Consider the following 24,658-nt stretch of genomic DNA (forward strand, 5'->3'; position numbering starts at 1 on the left):
AATAAATTTGTGAGACATTCACCTTCGGGGTACTCTTAAGTGCCACAGAAAAGTCTTGTAGTTATAATCAGAATCTCTTGGAGGGAGAGCGTGATAGTTGTGTATAGATCTATATTGGGTCTGACAAACCCGCACCTAAGCTGCTTGCAACAGCTAGACCGGCAGGTCTGGGGTGACAAGTGTCATAACATTCCGACGCCTGAAGAACGTCGAGTACGAGGTCTTCGAGTTTTAGCATGGGTATAACATCTCACATGGGGAATTAACAAAACACACAGTTCACGGGAATTTGAGGATTTCACAAAAAAGAGTTTTATTTAAATATAAAACCACACATAAGTATGAAGATTTACTTACATATATTAAGTCTCGGTTCAGTTAAGACTACAATAAACCTTTTAGAAAATATTGGATTTTCTGGAGACAAACTTGTAACAAACTGTAAGGAACAACATCCATTTTTCATTCATAAACTGCTTATGAACGCACCAGCTTTAATGTTGATACTCTTTCAAAAACAACTTGTATTCTCAGGTATTCAGTAATACAGGTAACCACAAGATTTTTAGAAGGCAAGACGCTAAGGCGCAGATTTCTTTTGAACTATTTTGGCATCATATGTAATTTATTTGGAAATATGTATTTTTGCAACGATGTAACCTTTTAAATTATATTTATGATGGTTGTGTTTACTTTCTTCACTATGGTTATGATACTGAGCATGACGTCCTCCGCCCCCGAACGTTTCCGCCGTTCCGGTTTGGGGGTGTGACACTTTGTATGCAAGACCAGGGTCTGGACCCTGACAGTTATATGTAGGATGCTAGTTGTCTTTGTGATACTTGCATGAAAGAGTATGAGGTGGCTCTTGGCACATGTTTGTAAGACCTGGGTTTTGGCCCCCAGCTTGGTAAGGAAAGACCATGATACAGCTTATGGCATGATAGTAATTGTAAGACTATGGTTAGCACATAGTATTCTTTATCCCATGTATGGTATGTGGTATTTTTGGGAACTAACTAAGCTTTGTGCTACCGATTATGTTTATGGTTTCAGGTACTTCCGGTTCCAAAGGAAAGGACTCGGTGTGACTGCACAACATCCCCCATAGTTTTTCGCATTGACTATTTATGATTTTTACTCGGATGTTTAACTGATGTACTAACTTTGATTGGTTTGGAACAACTCATTGTATGGGTTTATTGTTAAAAATGAAAATTGTACTATGAATTTTTAGGACATTACACTATATTTTTTAAAATGTTACTTTGACCCTCCTCAACTTTTGAACTTTATAAAATGCCACTCTTACCACATTCATGTTCTAAACTTCCGTGTTTATCCCCCTGTAGTATATATATAATATGATTTTCCTCCCTCTACTTTTTAAAATGCATTTTCTACTCCTCTATTTTTTTAATTGTTATTTTGACTTCCTCAACTTTGAACTTTATAAATGTCACTTTTACCATCTTCATGTTCTAACTTTCGTGTTTATCTGTAACATCCCGACTCCCAAGTATAAATTTAAATTGTTTATATTCGTATTGACAGGGCAACTCGACGAGTTGGAGGCCCCAACTCGTCGAGTAGAGATTGAGATAGCCGCGTGGATCTTAAAATCAAATCGACGAGTTGGAGGACCCAACTCGGCGAGTTAGGGATGAGTGTGAAAACCCTAATTTTCAGGGTTTGCACCCTATTTAAAAGGACCTTAAGCCCTCTATTCCTCCTCCCTCATCACCTTATCACCCTGAGACAAACCCTAATCGAGCTATCTTCCACTGTGAGAGAGAGTGAGGCTAAGAGTGTGTGTTTTGGTGCATTTCTTGAAGGAACTTGAGGAGTAAAAAGCTCGGAACAAGGAGTCTTTGGATCCGACATCCATTCAGTGTTAACGACCATTTGGAGGTAAAAGCCATTATCTTGATCACTTGTTAGATCTCTCCATTAGAGAGTTTATGGCCATTTTTATCATTTTCTTGAGTCATTGTTGGTTTTGAACTTACCTTGAGCTCAGACTTCAGATATGGACGTTATTAGGCCCTTTAGGCCTAAAGACTCAAGCTTTATCAAGCTTTGGCCAACTTCCATGCCTTGAACCCCTTGTTGAGCTTTGTTTTGGCAAACTTAGCCCCTAAATGCCACGCATGGACGTAAAGCTTATAGCTTTACATGGTATCCCATGCTTAAAAGGCTAGATCTAGAGTTTGGGGCCTTAGTCTCGCTTAAAAGCGTCTAAATGAGAGAAAAGACTGAAGGAACTTGACGAGTTGGTTAGGGTTTTCCCCGATATTCTGGACGTTGTACAAACTCGACGAGTTGGTGAGACAACTCGGCGAGTTGAGTTGAATTTTCCCGATTTTTCCGAGAACAGAAGGAACTCGACGAGTCGCATAGATGCACTCAACGAGTTGGGTCAACATTGATTGTTGACTTGAGCGTTGACTTTTAGGGTTTGGTCAAGTTGTGGATTTTGGAGACCATGGAGGGGTAAAATGGTCTTTCATCCTTTTCGAGAGTTAGTAAAGGAGTCAGCTTAACATCTTTGGATTTGTTATTATAAGGGCTAATGTCATAAAAATCCTTAAGTTTTCAAATAATTGTTGGTTTTACCCTTTGATGTGTTTTGGGCTCATTAAAACCGGATATTTGATTTAATTTTTGCACTTATACCCTTCTAGGGGGTTTCCCAGTCATCTGTCGGTAATATACAACCCATCTAAGTCACTGATCTATAGATGCCTAAAACCATCCCCATTTCCATTACCTTCGCACCTGCAAATCGAATTTTGTGTCTATAAATATTCAACCTCTCCTCATCTCAACCATCACCATCTCTATCTCCATAACTAAAGGTGCACACAGTAGCCCTTCACCACCGTTTCATTGTCTTCTTCATTCCCTATTCTCTCTGGTCATCACGTTTTCCAAAAACATCAAACCTGAAATCCACCACTGTTACCATCATTGAAATCCACTACCGCTACCATATCTACATTGATATCGTCCACTACCACCTCCCATTCTTGCCCATATCTAAACTTAGCTCCGGTAACACTCTCCTCTTCATTCACCCTATTCACCATGGTCATCTTGGAAATACAAAGGAACACAAAAATACACACATAACACACAAATTAGTAGCAAATCATACACTGTGTGTTGTGTGCAAATTTTAATCACAAAGCAGATATTGATGAACCCCAAAATGGGTGTGTTTTCCTTAAAATCGAAGACGAAGAGGTCTGAATCGGTTGATGAACAGGTGCCATCTTGACACCAAGGTCTGAATTGGGTGATGAAGGTGATGAACACGTGATGAACCCCTTTACTCTGATTCATGTTCCAATGATGTAATCTGATGTATGTGAGGATGACGGCAGTAAGGTAGCTCCTCATATCAATATGGAAAATCGAAAGGGAAAGATGGTGGAGGAGATCGATCTGTTCATCACCCAATGTCTGAATCGAATTTGATGGAAGAAGAAAAGTCTGATCAGTCACATGCCCTAATCTTCAAGGTCTAAATCGGGTTTCATGTTGGGGTTCGATTCAGAAGAGAAGAAGAAAGGAGACCATCATGGATCGATTCATTGCACATGAGGTTAGATTCAGAAGATAAAAGCGAAGAGAAGAAGAGGACGAAGGAGGTTTGGGGATGAAGATGACGGTGGGTGAGGATTGAAGCCAACGTGAGAGTGTAACCGGGTAACCTGTTGGTTACCTGTTAAATGGCGATTTTGACACAATTACTCTAAATATCCGGATTTAATGAGTCCAAAACACATCAAATGGTAAAACCAACAATTGTTTAAAAACTTAAGGGCTTTTATACCAATAGCCCTTATTATAATTGTTAATTAGAGATGATTATGATATATGTAGGCGGAGTCTAGACCGATCGTTGAGTACGAGACATACTTGCTTTACTTACGAGGTGAGTCTTCCCACAATACTTACCTGAGTGGTAATTACTATGTGACCGGAGGGTCTTATCTGAGTTATTGATCGGAGGGTCTTATGCGCTTATACTGAGTTATGTGATATTAGGCATTCTGTCCTTGTGATTTATGTTGTATATTACTATGTGCCTTATTGAGTTAGGACCAGAGGGTCCAAACCGAGTTGTGAGACCGGAGGGTCTTCACTGAAATACAGGATTGAAGGATCCAACCCGAGTTGTGAGACCGAAGGGTCCTCAATGAGACACATGACCGGATGGTCCTTATCGAGATTTAGCCATGAGAGTCTAATTATTTGTGTGTGGTATTTTGGAGAACTCACTAAGCTTGTGCTTATAGTGTTGTGTGAAATGTGTTTCAGGTACATCTCAGGATCGCGAGAAGGCGTCAGCATGCTTGTACACACCAACTAATTGATTTGTGTTTTGAGGATTCTGGGATATTTGACCAATAATTTTATGTCTTGTGTTTGAAACAAATTATAAATTGGGTTTGAGAAATGTTAAACTGTGTTTTGTATGAATTTAAAAATGAAAACTTTATTTGAAAACTTGAAGTGCTACATTATCCCCCGTAGTATTATATAATCTGATTTTCTTTAATAATTTTCGTTCGTTAACTTAAAAAAAACTAATTTTTTTATTTGTTTTTTTATGTATATGTCGGTATAAATTAAACATGGTCAACATTTCGACCTATTCAAATTCGAGTTTGTCTATGTTTCAACTTTAATGTTTTTTTATGTTTTCGTGTTTATTTTCTGTACATTTCCAATATATGAGTCGGGTCATATATAATATATTTTTTATTATTTGAACTTTCGTTCGTTAATTAACAAAAAAAATTATTTACATATTTTTTGGTATGCATCGGTATAAATTCAAGTTTATTTATCTTTCAGTATAAATTTTGTATATGTTTTCGTTGTTTTTTATCTAAATTGAATGGGTAGCGTACTTCTTTTTGTCCAACTTTAGTCCTTGCGTTTTGCTTGCTGTCATTTTTAGTCTTTGCTTTTATACCATTGTCATTAATGTAAATTTTGGTCTATGTAGTGGCTCATGCATTCTTATGGATTATTCAAAAACCATTCAACTTTCAAAAATACTCCCTAATCTCTTCTCAACTTTTGATAAAAATCACTCAATGCTCATTTCTTTTAAAGTTTTAGTGATTTTGGTAGCAGTGATATGTTATACTGATTTAATCAATTCTCACATAATACGCAAGAAAAACATGTAAGAACCCGCGACAAAATGCGAGCTCAAATACTTGTTGCTTATAAATTTCAAATAATTGTATCGTTATTTTTTTTACATCTAACTTCTATAAAATAGACACTACATTTATTTTCTTTAATTCCAACTTCTATAAATTTCAAAGGATTAGCTAGTATTTTTGTTACAACTCGCTAATTATTACATTTTCTATAACTTTTATAAATTTCAAAAAATAATTCATTATCTCCTTTTTCACCTCACATATATGAAATAATAACACATCATTTCAACTTTAGGAATTTCAAAAATAAATAATTCAGTCATTTTTTCTCTAACTTGCAAATATTGAAAAAAACTAGTTGTGAGACTCGTATATTACATGAGTTAATTTAAAAAAAAAAGTTAAATATAAAGGTCAAAATATTTGAGAACTTTGAATTTATAAAAAAATAAGAAAAATAATGAATTATTATAATGGAAATGTTTTTAATCTTTTAAATTTAAACAAATAATTTGAATAAATAAACAAAAAAACTAATGAGCTTTAATTTTGGGAATTTTAAAATTAAAATGTAAGTTGATTAATGAAATTGATATTCATTTATTACTACATTTATTGCAATTTTACATTAAAATATTATGTGGAATTTAATAAAATATAAAAACTCATAAAATGACATGTGGAAAAAAATTTAATTCAAAATAACCATAAAAAGACATTTGACAAACTGAATGATAGTGTGACAAATGAAAAAAAAAAAAAACTTTCATTTATTATAGTAGATAGCAATCACATAATCTACAACTTCACGATTTTTCAAAAAAGTTTGATCATTTTTTTTGTAACTTGCAAATGTCAAATAATAACTCACCACTTTCTTTATAATTTTTACAAATTCCAAAATATTTTTTTACAGCTTAGCAAATTTAAAAGAATAACACATCATTGACTATAATTTTTGCAAAAAAAAAAAAAAAAAAAAAAAAACTAATTCATATGTAACTTTTGGTTTTCAAAATGTAATTCATCCCTTGTAACATCTACAATGACCATTACCCGTCACTTTATAAATCTTAATAGTTAATAGACGTCTACAATGACCATTAAATGTCAATTAGGTGTCCAACTTTTGTCAAAATTTAATAGATTCAATGTAAAATATAGAACATTTATTTGGTTACATTATTATCATAAAAAAGAAGAAAAATAATAGCATAAAATAATGGACATTCGTGTATGTAAAATATAGATAGTTATTAACTTTGTAGATAGAAACAATGTGATTGTGGTGGTATTTACCCCAATAAATGATTATCTTCATATTAATAAGAAGTAGTAATTTAAGGATAGATTTTAATTTGGGTGCAGGATGTGGCAATAGCAAAACTAGCAAAGATGAGTTCATGGTCTAATGATGTTTAATCGCTAAATCTAGTCGAAATTGAGAGTTGCATGGTCGTTTAAGTCAAAACTCCTTTAATATAACAATCTATCATTATACAAATTTCAAAAGGATAAACTAAAATAATAAACAAACATGAATGAAACAAATGCAAATTTTCTCTTTCCAATGGGGTACCCGATAATCTTCATTCATCTCCCAAACCCATGAGCAACTTCATATTTACAATGGTAGCAAAATTCATACACCTAAAACAAATTTCAAAAGCAAAGCATTACATTTTTTCACACCAATTTATGCATATTATTTTATCAAATTGGTTGCATATAATGGTAACAAACTGAATCACGGCAGCATGAATCAGTCATACATTTTAGGGTCAAATAGCAACATACTGCAAATATTATATCGCGTTAATTTAGTTATTTTCTTACATATCAGAATGAGATTTTGATTGTCCCCTTTGAAGATGGAAGACTTATGCCTCTTGCATGGAGCATGGTATTGGTATCTGATGACTCTAATGCTCTGGATGTTTGGAGAGCCATTTCTGAATGGAGTTGAAGACATGCCATTGCCATCTGATAATATAAATCAATACCAGATATTATGTTATAAGCAATGCCAATAATATACATATAACATTGAAACAAAATTAAAATTCCTTTATTTTATTCTCCTCACCATGTAGCATTCTTTATCGGTGTCTGACTCAGCTACAGAGATGGCCCACATGCGTACCCACTCAAGCCCTCTGGACATTTCACTACTTCCTTCAACCAGTGAAGATGCCACATAAGTAGGATTAACAGCCACCAATATACATGATGCTGCAAAAAGTACAGATTTACGAACATATGCTTCAACATGACGACTTATGTCCCTGCAATTTCATACCAGTAGTTTTAAGAATATGACAAATATGCCCTTCCATAAATAAATAAATAAATAAAAATACCTGGAACTCAACATATCAAGTAACGGAAGTGCTAAAGCGGATGCTTCTGGATGCATAGCTGAACATTTCATACAAGTACCCAACATGTGAATAAGTTTTCCAAGGACAATAAAGTCCCTACCTAAAAAGTCAACTCCATGACTTTTCTTGTCAAACCCCTGCATAGCTGGAAGCATAAACGCAGCTGCAAACGGAGGAAACTTATTCTGCGACCACTCCACGTCATCATCTTGTACTACATTTTTGTGGGCCCACCTCCGCGACTTCCCTCTCCTGTGTTGACCGGGTTTGACCGGGAGATCTCTCTCGTAGGAATAAGTGAAACTCAATGGAGATTGAGATGCTGAGATCTCTTTCCATGGGGTTGCACCCTGAGACCCTATGCTACTTGGCAAGAACCATGGTTGACTCTCTGAAGTGGTCAAGATTTGGGGGGTTGACCGGTGCTTTTGTCTACTGGTTTTTGCATGAGAAAGCTCAAGTGCTGCATCTGTCATGACATCAAGAATCATTATCCGTTGACTGGTGTCTACATTCGGTGAATATAGGAGTTTATGTATCGGATCTAGACTTCCTAATGGACAATTTACAATTAGGGCAACCAATGCTTTTTGTCTCTTTTCTTCAGCTGATTCTTCTTCCCCTTCCAAAGTTGAGTCTGAGCAACGAACCTGGACAAGCGCCCTGACTAGATCACCTGCTATGAATGAAAGTTCATCTGGAGCTGCTCTAATAAGGCTTTCAGCAACATCAAGTGCTCTTTCAACCTGCAAATTTTTATAAAATATTTTAAGAAAAAACTCCAAGGATATACTATTACTAACCAACACTTGTAAACACTGACACTGATAACTTACACCATCAGCATCATCAGACTTTCTTAGAGCTCCAACCACATCAATCAACTGTGAGAAGTTCTTTTTCAAGTCAGTATCATCATCAGACAAATCATACGGTTGTAAAGAGGATTCACTGGAAGTTTCAGAAATCTCAGAATCATTATCATCATCAGAAGCATCCTCATTGTTCAATGTCGCAGGATCAATAACTTCATCTGGATCAATTAATTCCAATCCCATCAATTTGTTCTTCTTTGTGTCTTTATAAGCTTTTTCTGATACCGATGCAATACGACCATGAACCTTATCTTGGTCTTTATCTGTTTCTTTGTCATTAGATATTGCCACGTCAGCATTTGTTGATGTGAACTCCCAGTCAACAGTCTCCTCTTTGCAGGTATCATCAAGATACAGAGGATTGCTAGGGTCAATCACTTTTGAAAAGACTAAAGCAACACTGCTAGCCATCTTGCGTACAAAATGAGAAGGGCTTTCCAGCCTACCTGGCATCATTAAAAAAAGATGAAATAAATAAGGGATAAAAAAACCGTAATTATTAATTACAGTAGAGGGAAAGATATTTACAGCTAACCCCTTCAAGAATCAAGTGCATTACATCCTTAGTACCATCTAAATCTTCTTTTGTTAGCTTTTCTAAGGAAAGCCCAACTGCTGCTGTTAAATCTGAATCTCAAATTAAGGAATCACAGGGGGTGTAAGTGTAAAATAGAAAAAAATGAACTTTTTTTTAAAGAAAAAAAAAAGATACATGCTTGTTGCTCTACTGGTGCTGACTGTACAAACTCTCGCTTTGACCATACTGCAAGAACACGCTGAGTGGCATCCAATAAATTGCGATGATTTCCAGTTTTGCCCTTGACTCTGGTATCAGGAGGGGATTGAAGAACAGAAAACTGAAGGATCCATCTCAGACAACAAACCGGGAACACTTTCCAGAGTAAAAATCTCTCTGTAAACATGGACCTGATGGATGTTTGGAGTTCAAAAATCTGGTGAAACAATAACCAAAGAATCCAGTAACCTTCAACATCATTTATGTCTTGAGTTGCTAGTTTTTGCAAAAGCTGCTCAGATATTCTTTCTACAGCATATGAATCTTTAATTGCCTCCATTATCTTTGACCAAAACTGTAGACCAGGTTTTGATTTATAAACTTCCACAATGGACAAATCAGTCTTTTCTTGTAAAAGGCTTTTTACTTGAGTAACAATTCGTGGGATCACTTCACTTATTAGCACATCTGCATGAGATGAGCAGTTCTTGTTTTATTATTATTTTGTTTCAAAATATCAATGCAAATTAATCAAAGTTGCTGTCTTTGTGATATCATAAGCATACCTGCAGATCCACGCCTACAAATACGAGCAAAAGCATCCCCAATAAATAGCATAGAACCATTGAAATCACTTCCATTATAGTTAACTGATTCATCATAATACTTCTTGTTCCATTCTTCTGCTCCCTGAATTAGTTGAATTGTAATCCTTTTGACATATAAGCTGACACATTTTGTCAAGATACAACAAAATCCAACATGTTTGGGATGAAAAGAAAGATGAAATATGAAGGATACTGTGATGAAAGTAAGGTGGAAGCTCCCAATCGTGCTTTGTCAGGGACAGATGTAACAAGTTGTGCCACTCTAGAAATTGCAGCCTTGTGCTGTTCAAGAATTATATCTTTGGATTGGTGAGAAAAATCTCTAACCAACTGGAGCACCCCATCATTTTCAAGCAAGCATAGTGCAAGTAATCTATCAATAATATGGGGATTATATGTTTATATCCACTTGATTTTATAGCAATTAACCAAATGATACACAAGCATTGGGGATACCTTTCAGTATTTGAGCAGACAGTGGTTTCAAGTAGACCATTTGAGTGATGTTGTAGATAAGGAACTAAAGTTTGTACAACCTCTGAGACACAGCCACTTAAAAAGAATACATCATACAAATGTTTCTTTGCAGAAATGGGGAAACAGGTTAGCCAATTCAAAGCAACGTCTGCATATCAAAATATATAATATTAGAAACCTGAAGAATGAAAACCTTATACAGATATGTAATTCAGTTTTTAGATAGTGAGAGCAGGTGCAAGCTCTACAGAATGTAGAAGACAGATGAAAGCTTTTCTCATAGATCAATGGCATGGAAGTGAAAGGGAGCAATGGAATTTAATGATTACCAAGTAACAACACTCTAGCCATTGTTGGAAACGCAGTACTTTGATAAAACACCTGCCACCAGTTATCTCTTTCATGTACTGAAGGAAGTTCTGCTCCAATAATCTCATCTCTATACTCTTTGTCAATGCTACCTACAAATTCATTAAAACAGTGAAGCAGTTAGTAACCGTTGATCATTTATAGTAAAACCCTAATTAGCACCTAGCAGAATTATAATCATTAAACCTAATTCCAACAAACGCATAGAATTTTTCTATTTCCAATAACTTGAATGATTAAACAACGAGGTAATTTGATAGTTATTTTAGAACAAAAATTTGACAGTTTAATTGTATGATAAAGCTGAAATTGGAGAAAGATAAATGACCGGCGAATGAGCGGGACTCGAGAGAGAAAAGGCGGACAGCGAGAGAGTGGAGTGCGCAAATGACTTGGTCAACGTTTTTGGCTTCATTGATCGTGGCGATGACTTCTCCGACCTTCTCGAGTACTTTGTTATTAGTGTTTTGTTCACTTCCGTTCTTCTTCTCTGTTTCTTCGCCGCCGTTCATGGCTGCTCCGTTCTCGCAGCTCTTCTGCTTCCCGGTGTTTCTATATTATCGATTTCGGAATTAAATTTCATGTATATACATGGCCAGTCCCTTTACTTTTAGTCATTGTCATGCGAGCGCCTAAATGTTTTAAATATATACATTTCACAACTTCACATTACTAAATGGCAAATTGCCAAAAATTGACGACGTATTTTGTTACAAGAGGAAATAAGTTGTCTCTGTCTCTGTTGAAGCGAATGCTAAAGGCCTAAAGCAAACCATGTTGAAGTCGACCATTGCCCCCATGTTATCAACCCTCTACCCGCAAAAGTTATTCCCCGTCCAGTTAGCGTCTTTTTGTAGTGCATTACCACGAAGCCCGCCAACTGTTCGACAAAATGCCTCAACCAACATTCCAACTCTTGAGACCCCCTGTTACAAACTCCCTCCAGCTTCAGCTTACGTCCATCTCCCTTTCTGTCGCAAACGTTGTCATTATTGTGACTTCCCAATATTAGCTCTGGGTTCTTCTTCAACAGAAACCGCGGATGATGATCCAAGAATCTCAAATTATATCAATCTTCTTATTCGCGAAATGGAAGCCACACAAACAAATTTTAACCAACACCCACCTCTTGAAACCGTCTTCTTCGGTGGTGGCACGCCTTCGTTGGTGCCACCAAGACTCGTTGCTAAGGTCCTTGACACGTTGAGATCGAAATTTGGGTTGTGTTTGGATGCCGAGATATCAATGGAAATGGACCCCGGAACATTTGATGCTAAGAAACTGAAAGAGTTGATGGGATTGGGTGTGAATAGGGTATCGTTAGGAGTTCAAGCATTTCAAGAAGAGTTGTTGAAAGCTTGTGGGAGAGCTCATGGTATTGACGAGGTTCATGAGGCAATTGAGATTATCAATTCATGTGGGGTTGGTAATTGGAGCTTGGATCTCATTTCTTCTCTCCCACATCAAACTCAAGAAATGTGGGAAGAGAGTTTGAAGCTCACTGTTGAAGCAAACCCAAATCATGTTTCAGTTTATGACCTTCAAGTTGAGAAAGACACCAAATTCGGTTCATTGTAAGATTGTCATTTAATCTTTTCTCTTATACTATTATTTACATAAATTAACGTGTACACATGATCAACAGGTATATACCAGGTGAGTTTCCACTTCCTAATGACACCCAATCTGCAAAATTCTACAGAATGGCCTCAAAAAAGCTTTCAGAGGCTAATTATGGACATTATGAAGTCAGTAGCTATAGCAAAAGTGGATTTGAGTGCAAACACAATTACACATACTGGATAAACAAACCTTTTTATGCGTTTGGCTTAGGTTCTGCTAGTTATATCAATGGAACGAGATACTCAAGACCAAAGAAGTTAAAAGATTACACAGATTATGTCAAGAATTTGGAGGGTGGATTAGTTGATTTGTCACAAGAAGGTGATGATGTTGATGAATGGGAAATGGCTATGGACATTGTGATGCTTTCATTAAGAACTTCAAAAGGGTTGAATTTGAAGAGTTTTGGAGACGATTTTGGGAGTGAGGTTGTTGTGGAGCTGTGTAAGGTGTATGAGCCGTATATGAGGAGTGGGCATGTGGTGTTTTTGGATGATGAAAGAAGAGAGATTAAAGAAGATGAGTTTAGTTCTTTGGTTTTAGATGATGAAAAGTTGGAAAATGAGATTGGATTTATTCGGTTAAGTGATCCAGATGGTTTTCTTTTGTCTAATGAATTGATATCGCTTGCATTTGGGGTTATTGATCCATGAACAAATGTTGTAGAAGATGTTTTTTTTTTCAAGAAATTGTTGATGCTTGATGAAGAACTTATTGGAGATCTTTAAAAGTAATGTGATCATTCTAAAAGTGTACTATAATTGCATTTGTTTGTACAAAATGTTTAAAATTTTATTTATCATGAAAACATATTTGGCAATTCGATGCATGAAGAAAACACATTGATAATGTTGATTCCTTTCGGCTTTCGCCTAAGTAGTGTTTATAAATCGTGAGGGTCAACAAGGTTTGGGTTAATCGAGTTTGGATCAAGTGTTGGTGTGGGTTTGGGATCAGGTGTGGGTTATTTGAGTCCAGCTAGCCCGAAGCATTTTAAGCCAGGAATTTAAGGGCATATACCATCTTAATTACGAAATTTTAATTAAAGTAATGATTTAAATTAATACATAACTGTATAATTAAATTGGTTATTTGGGTCAACAGGGCACGAGTCGGTTAACATGACTGGTTATTCAGGTAATTCAATTTTAGATGGATGTGTATTAGTTTTTGTTCTTGGAATACATTAGGATGAACCCTAATGAATATTGTTGTTATTGTTATCCGTAAAATACATAAAATCATCATTTTATCACTTTTATCACATATAGTTTATCAATTTAGACATAGTGAGGTATGATAATTAGTACTTGTTAAAGGGACATAAAGTCGGGAGAGTCGTGTAAGCAATTAAAGCGTTCTAATGTTATGGATCATGTGAGTTGTTACTTTAATGGTCCCTTTCGACTTTTATGGTTCCTTATCTTATTATTAACTGAAATTAAAAATGTAACCATTGATCATTGAAGACCAATTTAAGAATGATTGATAAAGGAAAATAATAAAATCGCATAGACAACTACAAAAAGATGTTTATCATAATCTAAGTCGAGTTTTGCTTGCTTCTTAACAAGGACTTGAATGGCGGATAAGTGAAAGCACCATTGAGAAACAACTCAGAAACTACTTTATACATAGCCTCAGTAAGGTGAACCCCGTCCCAGTTGATATATTGAGATGGATTTTGACACGAACTCGCAGAATCAGACCCACAAGTACCTGAAAAATCAAAGTTGTAGGGACCACCACTAGACCCACAACAAGCCTTGTAAACCTCGTGGAACCCAAGCTTTGGTGCATTCTTGACAATTGAGCGATAAGCTTTCCAGTAATCAGCATAAACAATTATAGCTTTTGGGTATTTGTTGCGTAGGTTTTGGATGTTGGTTTGGAGGATGGTGTTGTAGATGTAGCTTTGGTTATTGACGGTGCCGACACATCCAATGTCATCGCGATCTGACTCTGGCGAGAGGTACATGGTGAGGGTCAAGCAACCGGTGGTGGGGAGGCCTTGGACTACCATATATTTTGCACCTTTTTTGAGCAATGTCTAGCAAAGCAAAAAAATAAATCAGTAGATTGTAAAACAATTGGTGAACTAGAACATAATAACAATGTCATAATTTGAATTAAATTTCGCAAAGTATACAAAGTCGATGATATTTTGAATGTGAAATTAACTTTATATACTCTAAATTAATGTGACATCATGTTACACATTGTGATCCGCATATATGATAGTAAACATGAATTCCATGTTATGTGAATATATGATCTCAAATTTACATCAACATAGAATTCATATTACTATTTTATTATTATAGTTATATCATATAACTCAATTAACTAAAGATGGAACAATGTGTTTATCAATTAAAGGAAATAAAATGTCGACTTTCCTATTATTATGAAAAATTTAAGATTTGATTTTGTGAAAATATTTGGATTAAAATTGAATCATATTTAAAAATAAGGTATTCTCCATTATTAATTATACAAATTACAGGTAACTGATATGGAGATGAGAGAACAGGAAACATGCGATTAAAGTGAACGATACTAGAAGAAACATGTGATTAAAGTTAAATGTCAAATCTTAATTATGTCACTCGTTTTTTTTTTAAATGAACATTTTTAATAATAAAATTACATTTTACGATAATTCCTTTCAATTAATAATACTTTATTATTTTATTTTACTTTATTAATTATATTTAATTTTCAATTATTTATTATTTCCCTACTAAATAAGTGTGTGGCCCATATGACATTGTAATATATATTGGCGGGTTCAAAAAAAATATAAATATTAAAGCCAACTAATATTTCATTTTAGTATCTCATATTGAAAGATATAAGATGTGCACTTAAACATTTATTTAAGGATAAATTAATTAACTAAAAAAATGAAAAAGTTTAAGCAATTAAAAGAGGTTTTTGATAATTGATTTTCATTAAACATAAGTTATTAGAAACATCATGTGTCAAAAATAATGTGTTTGTGTAAGATCAACCATTATGAATATTTTTGACAGATATTTTACAAAAAACATGGCTGCTGATCAAAATTTAAAAGAAAATTATAGAAAAACAAAGCAAAGAAATCAACATTATAGGCATTAAACATGCTTTTGATAAACATTTAAAATCTAAATATAATTTGGCTGGTGATGTAATTCATCGTCAAAAGTAATTCAAAATACCATTTAAATCCTCGTAATCAATAACTGAATTTAATATTTTGAAACATAAGAGAATAATTAAAGAAACAAGAATATATGGTAATGACTCGATCGACAGATAATTTGGCATATGAATCATCAAAAAGCACCAAATTATCAAAAGATTTAATATTACTGAAAACTGATATTTCTCTTGAATGCATAATGCTTAATAACATTAATCAAATAACGAAATTGTTAAATATTTAATTACCTCTATAAACCCTGTTACACTGCGAATGGCACGCCGTTGAATGGTTTCACCGCTCACCGTTGATCCAACGGTGTAAGCGTAGTCATTGGCTCCGATTTCACCCACCCAAACTAACGCATCCCGGAACACCGCTGCACATTCCGCAGGCGTCGACATAGCACTTTTACATTTTTGCCCCTGCAATGTCTTGTTAAACCAAGAAAGCTGAGTTTGTAGAGACTGAGGTGTTACATCAAAGGTGAGGTTATTTTTGACAAAAAACGCATGTCTGATAGCGGTGGATCCTGCGACGGCGTAGTTAATACCGGCGGAGGTGTCGGCCTTGCGGTTGAGGTAGGGTGGTAGGTAGGGTAATGAGAGTGATTCCGCCACGAAGTCGATTACCAGACGCCCGTCGGAGTAACGGTTAGTTGGGTGGTGGAAAAATGTGCGGCCGTAAGGGAGGTTGGAGACGTAAGTGAAGGCACTTGGGCCGGTGGGGGAGGCGGTGTTTCCGGTGTCGGTGTAAGAGTCTCCGAAGGCGTAGATCTTCTTGAATGGTCGTGGAGGTGTTGCGGAAGAGGGAGTAAGGAGGAGGAGGAGGAAGATGGCGATGGGGGTAGCTGACATGGTTACCAACGTCCACATGTCTACGTGAATGCGGTTTCAGGTTTTGATAAGGTACGCCTTGTTTATATAACTGAAAGTGATATTTAAAAGACTATTTTACCCTCTGTTCTAAACCTTGGTCAAAGTTGACTCCAAAGTCAACCGGTCAATGGTCAATGACTAATATATATATATATATATATATTTTTTTTTTTTTTTTTTTTTTTTTTTTTTTTTCTTTTGAAGTTATGTTTTCTGTATATATCTAGTCTATCAAGATTAGTTCATATATATAGCCAGAGTTAATTTCTCGGAAAGAATTGACTTTTCTTATTTAAGTATAGATATATAATATATCCTTTATATAAAGTTGTATTATTAGATTTTAACTCATGTGTATGTACTTAGAGTATTAGACAATTATAGTCTGAATGTATTATTTTGCCATGTCTCTCAAATGATGATGAAAAATAAGGTGTTTGAGATGTAGAGATAGACCTTTGGAGCACGAAATTTTTTATTTGGAGTTTATCATTGGTCATTTGGCACTAACTGTATATCTGTCATTATACTTTTAGATGAGTTTCTGGTATTGGACATTTCCTTTTTTAGAATGTTTAAAATTATTTGTAATTTTCTATTGTTATTTTAATGATTTTTTTTTCTTTACAAAGTATAGTTTTATTTTCTAGTAGATCATACGAGAATGTTTTAGGGTCAACGGTCACAATAAAAGATGTGACTAACAAAAAGATACAATCTACATTATGGGATGAAAATGGTTAAAAGGGAACATGTCCACAACCTTTTACGCTAATATATGTAAACTCAATCAATTGAGTAATTTACAAATCTGATACTTTTTTTTATATCATTTGTTTTAGTTGTCGTCCAAAAAAAGAATTTTGTGGTAGTTTTATTTGTATGGTTTATTTTGTATTAAATTTCATTCATATGTTAAATCTAGTATTCAAGTTGTAAAATTTATTAATTTGATTAGTATGTCTTCACTTTTAGCAATATTTAATGTTTAACCGTCATCATTATTGATCATTTGGAGCTGATCCACACAAAGAAATGCGGCACCTGCCCCACAAGATTAAAAAATAAAATAAAAAATACATAGTGTTAAAAAAAATAATAACAAGATTTTCAATTTGCGAAACGATGAACTTGGTCTTCAGTGGCAAACTTAGGAAGTGGCGCATCTCTTGATTATATAAGAAATGTTGGTGACACTTGTTTCCACATAGTTCCAATCTGGTATCTGGGATTATGATGATTCTGCAATTCCATCTTTCTTTCTTTTTTCTTTTTCATTTTTCATAAACCATAAAAACACAGCTCTTTGATTACTAGTAGTAGCAACGTGAATTTTGAACTCCTATTGTGAAATCACCTTTAATATAGCAAATACGTTTTCATTTTGGTTTTTTATTTTATTTTGTACGTGTCATATTGCATGTTATCTTAATTAATCTTCGAGTTGTTTTTTTATCTTTATAAACACAGAGGCTAAATATTAAAAAATAGTATAAGTTATTCTTAGACTTGAACAAAAAAACACTAGGCCAAAAAAATTGATTGGATCAAAATCAGAGGCGGAGCTAAGAGAGGGCCAGGGTGGCCATGGCCCCCCTGATTTTTGGCATTCTAATACATATGTTATATATATAATAATAGATTTATCAGTTTCCTAACGTCTTGGCCCCTGCGATGTATTATATATAGTAAGGATACTCCGTAATTGAAAAAATTATTTAAAAAAGTAATTAACTATGAATATTAAATAATCAGCAAATCGGTTATCTTCGATTATTACGCACGATAAATCGGTTCCAACAGAAGCCAGAAATTTGATGAAAAAAATCAATAACAATTCTAATAAAACTAAGATACTGAACTGATTTTAGGAAACTAGACTCTATAAAAGAAAACAAACAACAAATTTAACATCCAAATTATTCACAAGATAAGAGATCATCAAATTTGCTTCTGCCGGAAATCATACCCACCGCCGGAGTGCTCATCCGTTTGAGTCGCCCAAAAATCCACCGCCTAAGTTAGCACAGGAAAAAACCCATTGCTGGAAAACGTACCCATTGGGTCTCCGGTTGACACCGCCCTTGCTGATTTCTGTTACTCCGACCAACATTGCCTTGATATCTTCTGTGTTTCCGACCACAAATCGCTACAGTACCCGCCACTGCCGCCGCCGGAGTGCTTAAGTGACGCCCTTTCTGACTTCTGCGTCTCCGGCCACCGATAGATCGATCTCCGACCAGACGGTGCGACTCTTCAATCTCTCCGATCGGCTATCCCCTTGTAAGCTTCTTGGTTCTCTCTCCAGTCTCCTTCTTTCTTTCTCTTTCTCTCTCTCTATAATATCATAAGGACGTTTGTGTTTCTCTCTCTATAATGTTGATGTTTGAAACTAATATCTTCTGTATTAGCTGTCAAATTTAAAAGGTTATAATTTTTAATTGATTACTACTATTAGCTGTCAAATTAATAGGCTATAATTTTTAATTGTATAATACTATTATCTATCATTTGTTTTTTGATAAAACCTTTTAGAATAAGTCTTGTTTTTTAATTGTATAATACTATTATCTATCATTTTCAATGAGTCTTGTTAGAACAAGGCTATGAAATAAAATGGAAGATGAATTTTTGAACAACTCGTTGGTTTTATACTTCGAAAGGGAGCTTGCAGAAAAGATTACTTTAGAGACGATTGTGCAAGACTTTAAAGACGTTAAAGATAGACGGATTCCACTTTAATGAGCGATGTTAGAATATTTTATATTAATTTTTGTGTTTGATTTTTTATATTTTATGACGTTGAATCGAATAAATATATTTTAGTGCTTCTTTTAAAAATTTAGTTTCGGCCCCCTGGTATAACTTTTCGTGTTCCGCCCCTGATCAAAATCATATATGAAAGACACAACTTGACCGATAAAATTGTTTTGTTCAAACCCAAAAACATTAGCCGACCTAACCCAACATTCATACTAAAAAACCATATGTTCACCAATCACCAATCCAATAAAAAACTGAACTAGTATCGGAGCAAAACCGAATATATCAGTTAGATTTATGGTTTAAACTTTCCTTAACAAACTGATTTTCAGTTCCGTTTATAGTTTTACCAAAGAAAAAATGTTAAATTTAGAAGGCAATCAATACATAGTTCTTTTCCCTTCTTTTGGAAGTTTAAAAATACAGTTTTAGTGCAGATTAAAAAAACTATCTATCATATTTGAATTTATAATATTTAAATTAGAAAACCCAAAATTCATATTTTGCTATAGTTCAATTTAAGACCGAACCTACTGTAATTCTAATTTAGAATGCTTCGGTCCACTTGCACAATCCTACAGTTAAGCGGCCTTCATTCATTATGGAAAGGGGCAAAGGGGTTGAGACAGACTAATAAATTATAACGATGATGGAGGGGTTGGTTGAGGAAATTTGTTACAAACTAAAAAGCTTTAAATGTTGTCATGTTATGTTATGGTCCTCCCATCCTCACCTCAAGGCTCAAGCCACCACCTTAGTCGGTTATTTATTTCCCATTAATGACGTGTACGCTTTACTTTATTAGATCAATTTAATATGACAATATGGTAGTATTTAATTTTCCATTCTGTCCCAATCTTGATCAACGATTCAAACTATAACCCATCAAAAATCGCATTATCAAATGACTTTTAATCTAACAGTATTGGGTGTTGTTTTTCCTCTTGAGGGTTTAAGTCTCGTCATGAACATAGGTGGAACTAAATAGTACTTTAAGAGTACATTAACTTTGTTCTAAAAAAATCTAAAATCACATTGATTCAGTCCATAACACATTAAAAACATCATTGAAGGACCCCAAAAAGTTCCATAGTGGAGTCCAAAGATCCGGGTGTGGCTTTGTTAGATATAAGGAAGATTGTAAAGAGCAACATTGTGGAGAAATATATCCATATAGGAAAAGGTCTCTAATGCCTAATGGTCCTCCATGTGAATATGTTCCCTTCATAGCAGGACAAGCTAGTCAAATTTTGAAAGCCGATAAATATAACAACTCAATAATCAATAACATATCCACCAACCTTCTCATGAGAATCACAAACAACTAGACCTTGTAAAATTGTAATGGTTTCTCTCTTTTGATTCTTTTGGTTGGTTTTATCACATAACTTACATTCAACTTTCTAGTTTACCATTTTTATTTATCACATGTTTTCTAGGTCACCTTAAAGTGAAACTCGCAAGAAAACCCTTAAGTTTGCATTCTTTTCGGTTTTACCTGAAATATGTTTTTTTTTTCAAATTTACACCTATAATTTTTATACAACTTATTAATTCACTCATGTACCTTATGAAATGAGATGGAAATAATGGTAGAAAGAGGCTCGAAGAAAATGAAATTAGAAGCGCGTAAGTGCTAAAGTGATATTTTAAAAAGGAAAATATAATTGTTAATCATTATCTTTTTTTTTTAAAACTTGTTACAAACACTATTTTAGTCTTAAATCTACATATTTTGTCTACAGTATAATTTAAACCATCAATCTTTGGCTAATGACACACATCCATCAACTCTTAATACTGCTAGGGCAAGGGCCTTTGGTTGTTTATCATTATCTTTGATTAAAAGATTTCAAATATGTATCATTATCTAGTAGGCCAGAGCAATTAAGTCAAGGGTCCAATATATTACCATTTAGCGGGACCAAGAAATAAGTATCGAGTATGAGGAAGATGTTTTGGAAAGATTATGCATATTGATATCATGGTCTCAATAGCTTTTTTGAGTTACACCACACCATAATCAACTATTATAAATGAAGATTCATTTTGTCATATGTCAATCTCTCATGAGTTTTGACGCTTGTCATTTTATGATATTTTTTAAATAAATAATATCCACGTGTCAATTCTTAGGTTTTTCAAATTTTGAAATTAAAAAGTCATATAATATTTATATATTTATATATGTAAAGTATTAAATGTCATAAATATGATATTAAATTGCAATTAATACATTTCTTTATTTCTTATTTTAAAATTTTATTTTAAAAATATTTATTGTTTACACTTTAATACTTAATTTCTTTTTTAATCAATCCGTGTAATACATAGGTTTTACATCTAGTTTGAGCAATATATGTTGGTAGGCATAATCTTTATATGCACATGATAGTTAATCCGTGAATAGTAGGATTTTTGGATGTTATATATTTATGAAATTTTCAATATGGGCTTTAGGGTGTAACAAAAATCAAAACTTTTATTTGAGATCATGAAATTGAGTCCACTTTATATTAAGAAGAAATGCATATTGAAATAATAAAATTTTAAAACTTTGATTGAAATAACTGAATCTTGATCAAAATTGAATGTAATGTAGCTCCACGTAAGGTGTAACTTGGGAGTATATATTTAAATTTTTAAGGAGGTGGTCAGGACTTTAATTGTATGGAAATTTGTGCACATATTGCAAGATTGCAATGTGTCTGTCTGTTTGGGCATGAATGCATGTTGAGTTAATTCGACTCCACAGTCCACATGCTCTTCCATTCCTCTTTGGCTCTTTAGTCTCAACTACCTTTGTATTTTGTAAGCAAATTTTTTCCTTTAAAACTAATATATTAAATTACTTAATAGAATATTTTATTTGGGATGGGAAAAGAAATCAAATATGTGGGATGGAAAAAGATATATACACAAGTGTTTAAAACCTCATATAAGTTTTTATCATGTTAATGAATGCATACCAAACACAGTACAACTACAACCTGTTATGCCGAGTCTTGCATAACTATCGATGATCTTAGCGGTTTCATAATACAAGAAAGAGAAATTAAGATTAATGATTTGTTGAAGAATTTGGTTGCGACTCAAGGAAGAGTCGTACAGTTGAGAAGATGAGAGAAGGTTCAGCCATTGCACCAGTGCCATAGTCCCCACAAGCAAGCCTTTTAGAGATGGGGGGTATAAGCGTAATTCCAAGTTCATCCACTGTCATAAGATGCCTTTCTGTAAAAGGATTTGTCCACATAAAAGTGTTCATTGCTGGAGCCACAAATATTGGCTTCTCATAATCCCATGCTCGAATGATACTTGTCAGCAAGTTGTCACACAGTCCACCAGCAATCTACATACAACTCTTAAACTGTTACCTATTTTCATTCAACATTATTAAGAGTATAGACAAAAGGGCAAAAATGTAATTTTACCTTGCCAAGCGTATTGGCTGACAGGGGAGCAATTACCATAATATCAGCCCATCGACGAAGCTCTATGTGAAGCACAGTATCTCCAATCTTTGACCAAGATGACCATTCGTGTTCATCGGTGTAGAGAATGACATCCTTTGGAAGAGATGCTGTGTCAATGAAATGTAAAGCTGCTTGTGTGGCAACAGCTTTTACATCTGCCCAATCAGAGAAACAGCTGCAGAGGTTTCCAAACTTTATGGCAGCTACACTTCCACTTGCTGCTAGAAGAATCCGGGGTCTTCTAGAACCATTATTCACTTGCATTGCATCTAAACCTTCACCAGATGCCATAGATGCCCCCTCAAGACTGAAATTGAACAACAGGATACCATTAAAATTACATCTATGTTCCATGTTAAGCAAAGAAGTTAGCAAAAGTTAAAGATCAGGTGATCCACCACAAATCAAGTGTTCCTATGTTTGTATTTCATGGTTACTCGTAATGTTTTGAAAAAGAAAATTGAATTGCAAAAATTAGAATTTATCTATAGTATATTTTACATTAATTTGCACTCAGTTTCTACAAACGTCATGTCCAAAAACAATCAGTTTCTACAACAGTGACAACAATAACACCTAACCCTAAACAATTTTTTGCAATTTGCTATAAAGGGTTTGAGGTTTTGAAGTGTGTACACTCTAAGATGCAACAGAAAATCAAAAAACTTAAGCAATCCCTCAACAGGCAGGCAATGCTGACCTTGATATTCCTTCTATTTAGTTTGACTATTAATCTAACTAAAATTTACTTATTTATTGTGAGTTATGCTTATATGTACTATCAGCATCTCCAAGAACATAGGTAATCACAGGTACATTAGCTACATTAGATGCTATCCTTTCATGAATTCCTTTAGGATATATCTTTCAGTCACCTTCAATGCTTGACAGTGGCAATATTCATACGCATAACAGCTCTTTTGCAATTCGGTTTCAGGTTTTGATTTGTGTATGTTCTAAGGTGCCAAACGAAGATGCATTGATAAGTTGCCTAAGTTCCTTATAGCTTTAATGCAAGAAATGGCACAGACAATGGTTGGTGAGATAAATGAAGTCCCATTAAAAGCAACAACATATCGGGGAAAGACTGCAGGCACTAAAATTGCACTTACCAAAAGAAACCCTAAATCCTAGAAGGCAGAACCTAAAACGGCACAGTACTGTTTATGGTATCGATACTTCCAGTTAATGTATAAATCACCAAACAAACCCCAAATCAAAAATAACCCATAAAATCGCAAACCCAAAACGTAGAAATCCCATCTCTGAATCTAAAATCGCAAAGACAAAAGCTTGAGAAAGCAGAGAGGCAGACCTGAGTTAGTCAGATAATTTATTGGGTGGTCTGACGAAGTGCGGTTTCCAGCGAAGAAGTTGTTAGCGTTTGTGAGAAACTCCGGTTTCCACCAACAACGATAGCTAACAGACAAGGCAGCGCGACATGGTGATGCAGAAGAAGGACGCGGTACAGGGCGGTGATGGTGGTGTGTATGTATAAGGCGAGAGAGGCTGGAAAGAAACCGACAACAACGAAAAGGCTATATAGGATGGATAGCTTACAAAAACTAAAATGCAGGAAGAGATTTTGTAAATAGCACCGACAATTGAGAATTCACTGTTAGAATTTGACAATTGCTATTTCTCTAACTAACATAAACAACAAACGCAATTTTGTTGTGGATCATGATATGGAGTGTTAAACTGAAGAAGAGAGAAGTTATACCTCAAATCAAAAAAATATCCCCTTGCTTCGCCGTCGGTTGTTGGCCGCCGTCGCCGATTAATCAGCCCTTCAGTGAATTTGCCCAACTTAAGCGGTAGATATGGAGCAAATGAAAATTTCAAACTCGTTTCAACTTTCTAAATTTTACAATAAGCTTTCATGCCCTAATTTTGTAAGAGAACTTTAGAAAGTCATCCAACTATACGAGATGTCAAAAGACCCACTGTAACTTTAAATCGCCTATGTTTTCCTTTTAATCTTCAGGAAACGTATAAATTACATTTTTAGTCCCTATTATTTTTAATTTACTGTAAGTTACAGTTTTAAATTTTAATCATTGTAATTTTTAGACAAACCCGTAAAAATAATTTTTGCGGTT

The 24,658-nt window shown here is 34.5% G+C and overlaps 4 protein-coding genes and 1 long non-coding RNA gene across 6 annotated transcripts; 2 read left to right on the forward strand and 3 right to left on the reverse strand.

Annotated features, from left to right (window-relative positions):
- Positions 1-2,697: 2,697 nt before the first annotated feature.
- On the forward strand, positions 2,698-4,515 carry LOC145112524 (uncharacterized). Its single transcript, XR_013710537.1, has 2 exons — positions 2,698-3,940; positions 4,327-4,515. It is a non-coding gene; the product is annotated as an uncharacterized LOC145112524 (long non-coding RNA).
- A 2,126-nt stretch (positions 4,516-6,641) lies between these two features.
- On the reverse strand, positions 6,642-11,184 carry EMB2423 (telomere length regulation TEL2 family protein). The gene is made up of 12 exons (XM_079051630.1): positions 10,961-11,184; positions 10,593-10,724; positions 10,243-10,411; positions 9,980-10,159; positions 9,745-9,905; positions 9,155-9,646; positions 8,971-9,069; positions 8,404-8,888; positions 7,547-8,313; positions 7,273-7,471; positions 7,023-7,169; positions 6,642-6,836 (listed from the first exon to the last, which is right to left on the reverse strand). The coding sequence occupies exons 1-11, from the start codon at positions 11,142-11,144 to the stop codon at positions 7,026-7,028; spliced, it is 3,012 nt and encodes a 1,003-aa protein (XP_078907756.1). The 5' UTR covers positions 11,145-11,184; the 3' UTR covers positions 6,642-6,836; positions 7,023-7,025.
- A 132-nt stretch (positions 11,185-11,316) lies between these two features.
- LOC145111414 (Radical SAM superfamily protein) lies at positions 11,317-13,005 on the forward strand. The gene is made up of 2 exons (XM_079047693.1): positions 11,317-12,206; positions 12,278-13,005. Exons 1-2 carry the CDS (start codon positions 11,407-11,409, stop codon positions 12,906-12,908), a joined length of 1,431 nt encoding a protein of 476 aa, XP_078903819.1. The 5' UTR covers positions 11,317-11,406; the 3' UTR covers positions 12,909-13,005.
- Positions 13,006-13,737: 732 nt separating this feature from the next.
- Positions 13,738-16,353, reverse strand: LOC145116496 (GDSL-like Lipase/Acylhydrolase superfamily protein). The gene is made up of 2 exons (XM_079052837.1): positions 15,691-16,353; positions 13,738-14,305 (listed from the first exon to the last, which is right to left on the reverse strand). Exons 1-2 carry the CDS (start codon positions 16,315-16,317, stop codon positions 13,799-13,801), a joined length of 1,134 nt encoding a protein of 377 aa, XP_078908963.1. The 5' UTR covers positions 16,318-16,353; the 3' UTR covers positions 13,738-13,798.
- A 5,655-nt stretch (positions 16,354-22,008) lies between these two features.
- LOC145117400 (phosphopantothenoylcysteine decarboxylase HAL3a-like) lies at positions 22,009-24,488 on the reverse strand. Of its 2 annotated transcripts, XM_079053697.1 has the most exons (4): positions 24,280-24,488; positions 23,872-24,065; positions 22,515-22,863; positions 22,009-22,432 (listed from the first exon to the last, which is right to left on the reverse strand). In XM_079053697.1, the coding sequence occupies exons 3-4, from the start codon at positions 22,845-22,847 to the stop codon at positions 22,145-22,147; spliced, it is 621 nt and encodes a 206-aa protein (XP_078909823.1). In that variant the 5' UTR covers positions 22,848-22,863; positions 23,872-24,065; positions 24,280-24,488; the 3' UTR covers positions 22,009-22,144. The 2 variants fall into 2 exon arrangements, with proteins under 2 accessions (XP_078909823.1, XP_078909824.1); XM_079053698.1 differs by lacking the exon at positions 23,872-24,065.
- Between the last annotated feature and the right edge of the window lie 170 nt (positions 24,489-24,658).

Source organism: Lactuca virosa, chromosome 5 (genome assembly GCF_052849685.1).
Source record: "Lactuca virosa cultivar CGN04683 chromosome 5, Lactuca_virosa_CGN04683_v6, whole genome shotgun sequence".
Classification (NCBI taxonomy): Eukaryota; Viridiplantae; Streptophyta; class Magnoliopsida; order Asterales; family Asteraceae; genus Lactuca; species Lactuca virosa.